Source organism: Lupinus angustifolius, chromosome LG10, assembly GCF_001865875.1.
Source record: "Lupinus angustifolius cultivar Tanjil chromosome LG10, LupAngTanjil_v1.0, whole genome shotgun sequence".
Taxonomy (NCBI): Eukaryota; Viridiplantae; Streptophyta; class Magnoliopsida; order Fabales; family Fabaceae; genus Lupinus; species Lupinus angustifolius.
The window spans coordinates 14,087,924-14,091,723 of record NC_032018.1 but is presented as its reverse complement, the minus strand read 5'-3'; the positions used below and the strand labels follow the sequence as shown (position 1 = coordinate 14,091,723).

Genomic DNA, 3,800 nt, shown 5'->3' with positions numbered 1-3,800 from the left:
AGGAACTAAAATGAGTATTTACTCTAAATCTTACAACAGTCTACCTATGTAACAATCCACATTAGACCTACAATTTGTCTTGGCAGATCCCTATTTGAGGGACTTAGTTACAAATTATTTTAAACTTTAGGGACCCAACTGCAATTTTTCAATGTAGGAACCTACTTCAAAATTCTCAAATGATTTGTGATTTGTAGATTTGCTGGTTAACTGAACTTGTTTTTACTTCCAAACAGCTAATTTTGATGCCTTAAAACTTCAGTAATGAATAAAACTAAGGTGAATGAAATTTCAATTAAGAACACAAATAATAGAGCAGAAGCTAAATTCAATACATTCTATGAAACACTAGTGAGAAGAATCAATGGGTATGTTTAACTTATAAATCACAACAAGGCTATGTGGAAAGAATCATAGAGAAGAATTCTTCAATGGTAACCAACTTTAGAGACCTCTATGACTACCAATTTGGAATGTTTGCTGTAGCTTCATTTACCATTTTTACAAGAGTCACCTGTGAAATAAAGTAACAGTTGAACTGTCAAATTCTGCAGATCGATGGTCTCAATTCTCAAACGTCGTAAATTTACTCGTAATGTGACAAAGGAAATCTCATGAACTAAAAGTGTGCGCTTCGAGGTAATCATATACAGAACTGGAAACAAAAAGCTTACCCTTAAGAGTTAAATAAAGTTGGATTTTTTTAAAGTCAAAATGTTTATCTAATAGAAGAGAACTAGTCAAACAACTGGTTAATAATTTCTCTATTAGTTGATTTGTTTAGCCAATTTTCATTCCTCAGTTTCTACTAACTCCGACAAATTGGTTCGACTAGTGTGCAAGCATTCACCAAAAAAGTTGAGCCAAAATGACCAAGTTCCGAACTCTTTCCGAAAACCCGCCTCAAAATAAATAAGGAACACAATAAAATAACCTCACTGTCTAATACAAAGGAAGGTGAAACATACCACACTTTCTGGAACACCAGGTGGTGGCAATGTCAGATTTTTTGGTGGAACAACATCCTCATAAGATCTTTTATCAAATCTCCATTCTCCAATCTTTCCATAGGTTGACTCACCCTGAATATATGACATCATATATAACCAATAAAATAAAAAATGTATGCATATATACTTTTTCTTTAGTGATGACTGAATTATAGGCCAGATTTCCATATTTTTGTCCTTTTCTTTCGGCAGTGTACATCAGAATAAAAATGTGTAGCAGTTCGATTCCAAACATAGTACCTTCATTGTATAGTCACACCCATATGTGTAATGAATTATGTACGTCTTGCCAATTTCTTCGTCCCACGGTGGCTGATACACATGATAAATAAACAAATATTAGTAAACTAAAAGCTAGAGAATTCTTGTGGCAACCGCAGTATATACGGGGCTATGTTGGTGTTTATCTTCAAGTAGAATTTTATGAAGTGATAAGCAGGAATGAAGAATTTTTAAAAGCCTTAAATTTGTGATAAAAAAATAACACAGTCCAGGTTGAAATAGGATAATAAATACTTGAGTCTCTCCTCCATTTAATCTACCCGGCTTGAATCTAATGTATCCCTCTATTTCGTCATCATTTTGTATGATGGACCTAATATACTTAAGTCGTAAAACTTGTCGTGTGCTATGAAAGTCGTGAACTTTCAAAGCTTATTTCCACATCTCTAACTTCCCTTGTATTCCGCTCTCGACTCTGCAAGTAGGACTAATTCATCTACAAAAAGCATATGCATCGTGACATCTGATCTTGGAAATGCTTAGTAAGCACATCCACGATATTTAAAGCTAACTAATACAAAATAAACCACCATAAGCACTAGGTTTCCTCAAATATAATTCTTCCATATGTAAGCTTAAGAAGTGGTTATAGAAATCAAAGGTCCTCATTGGCTCATTCTCTATTACCATATGAGAACCTTATGAATACATGATAGCAGGAAAAACAAAAGGAGAGAACCTTATTGAACCTGAATCATGAAGTCCTTGTATAATGTGTTAGGAACACCTTCAAGAGCAGATGCAACAGCATAAGCATACCTATATGAACAATACAAAATAAGATAACAAGTCTTGTAATACTTCGGTTAAGAAAGGATAACATGTATTAGAGAGACAAGAAGATAAAATTACATTTCAAGCACCCATCCGAAAGCTTCATCGGTTTTAGGATCTTTCTTCATTGCCAAGGAAACATTCATCCAAGTAGGAGCAATCCTCTTAAGGGATTCCTAACATTCTTCCAAATAAAATTAAAATGTTGCTCAAAATCAAAAGAGTAGTCATAATTACCATCGAAAACAAATCAACCGATACCTTGCTGACAATAACAGGCGAGTTCCCGATTGGATCTATATTGGTTATTGGTCCTTTATCCTCAGAGAAGTACTTCCTTAGAACATTCTCATACTTCTTAGGTTCAATATAAAAGAAAGGGAATGCAGCACCATGCTCTTTTGTAGCTAAGTTGGGTATAGGTTTGACAATTATATGATCTGGTTCTGACATCAATATGTAACTGATATACAGCACAAGCAACCAAAGTCAACCAATATCCATAAAAAGTGAAAAACAAACAAAAAAATCACATTTTTTATTATAAAGTAAAACATACTCTTCTTTAATATCTGCTTGTTGAAGCCATTGTACAAATGCCCATGGTCTGTTAAGTACTACGTAACCCTGTTTGATAGTGATGAGTAAGGTTGCATCTACAAATAATAATAATAAATACATATTTCACTCCCTCGTATTTTCCGACCTTAACAGTGTTTGGTCCTTCAAATGGGTCAAATTGGTCCTTTAGCTTGCTTTATAATACTTGATATAAACTAATTTATCCTAGAAAGGACTAGTTTGACTTACATTTGAAATTTTTGGAATTAGATTAGATTTTTTTGAGGGTCAAACTGGTAAGGTCGAAAAACATACAAATTGAAATGAGTATTTTCTGTAATAATAAATAGAGAGAGAGAGAGAGAAAGGTAGAAACCTGATCCATTCCTGAGGGTAAAGGATCAGCAACAAATGTAGGGATCTCATCCATGAACTGATCAGGTTTACCAGAATGAAGAATTCTAGTGAAACCACCCATTCCAGATTCAGCATCAGCATCATCATGATCATGATTACCCATTTCCTTAAACTTCTTGAACCAATAATACATGACCCTACACTGCCACGTGTTGTAGACAGAATCAGCAGAAGTTACAGCAGTATGAAACAACAACTTCCTCTTGTTGTTGTTGTTGTTTGAGGATGATGATGTTTTTGTTTGAAGAGAATAAGGTTTAGGGAAATCTTGTTTGAGTGTTGCATTGGAAGAGATTATGATGTTGTATGTGATTAATGCTACTGAGAATGTTATTAGACCTGTTAAAAATAAATTACCCAAACCCATTTCTCTTTCTCTTTCTCTTTTTTTCTTCTTCTTTCAACAAATTGCTTTGTTATTAATACTTGTTCAGAATTCAGATGCAGAACCAAAAATAATGATAATAATGGAGTGAGGTTGAGGCGGCTAAGTCTTGCTGTTATGCTATTCTCTTCCAAAAAGTCGTCTTCCCCTTTTCCTTTTCTATAAATATTTGTGTCTCTCCAACTCATAAATACTTCATTAATCATTAAAAATAATTAATAAATTTAATTATTTTATTAATAATTAATAGGTATGTGGAAAGACTTCTACAAACGTATCTACATTAACATAACTAGTGTGTACAAGCATTTCGTGTCTGCTGGTGAATACTGTGTGATACTACATATTCAATTTTTATATATTTCATTTTT

The 3,800-nt window shown here is 33.4% G+C and overlaps 1 protein-coding gene across 1 annotated transcript; it reads right to left on the bottom strand.

Annotated features, from left to right (window-relative positions):
- On the bottom strand, nucleotides 270–3,473 carry LOC109357705 (hydroxyproline O-arabinosyltransferase 1-like). The gene is made up of 8 exons (XM_019601722.1): nucleotides 3,004–3,473; nucleotides 2,626–2,693; nucleotides 2,328–2,529; nucleotides 2,145–2,242; nucleotides 1,982–2,051; nucleotides 1,251–1,322; nucleotides 969–1,082; nucleotides 270–514 (listed from the first exon to the last, which is right to left on the bottom strand). Exons 1-8 carry the CDS (start codon nucleotides 3,409–3,411, stop codon nucleotides 461–463), a joined length of 1,086 nt encoding a protein of 361 aa, XP_019457267.1. The 5' UTR covers nucleotides 3,412–3,473; the 3' UTR covers nucleotides 270–460.

Coding starts and splice junctions, on each gene's coding strand:
- LOC109357705 (XM_019601722.1), bottom strand. CDS start 3,411: ATGGGTTTGGGTAATTTATTTTTAACAGGTCTAATAACATTCTCAGTA. Junction 2,052..2,144: donor TTCGGATGGGTGCTTGAAAT/GTAATTTTATCT, acceptor TTGTTCATATAG/GTATGCTTATGCTGTTGCAT. Junction 1,083..1,250: donor GGTGTGACTATACAATGAAG/GTACTATGTTTG, acceptor TCATATATTCAG/GGTGAGTCAACCTATGGAAA.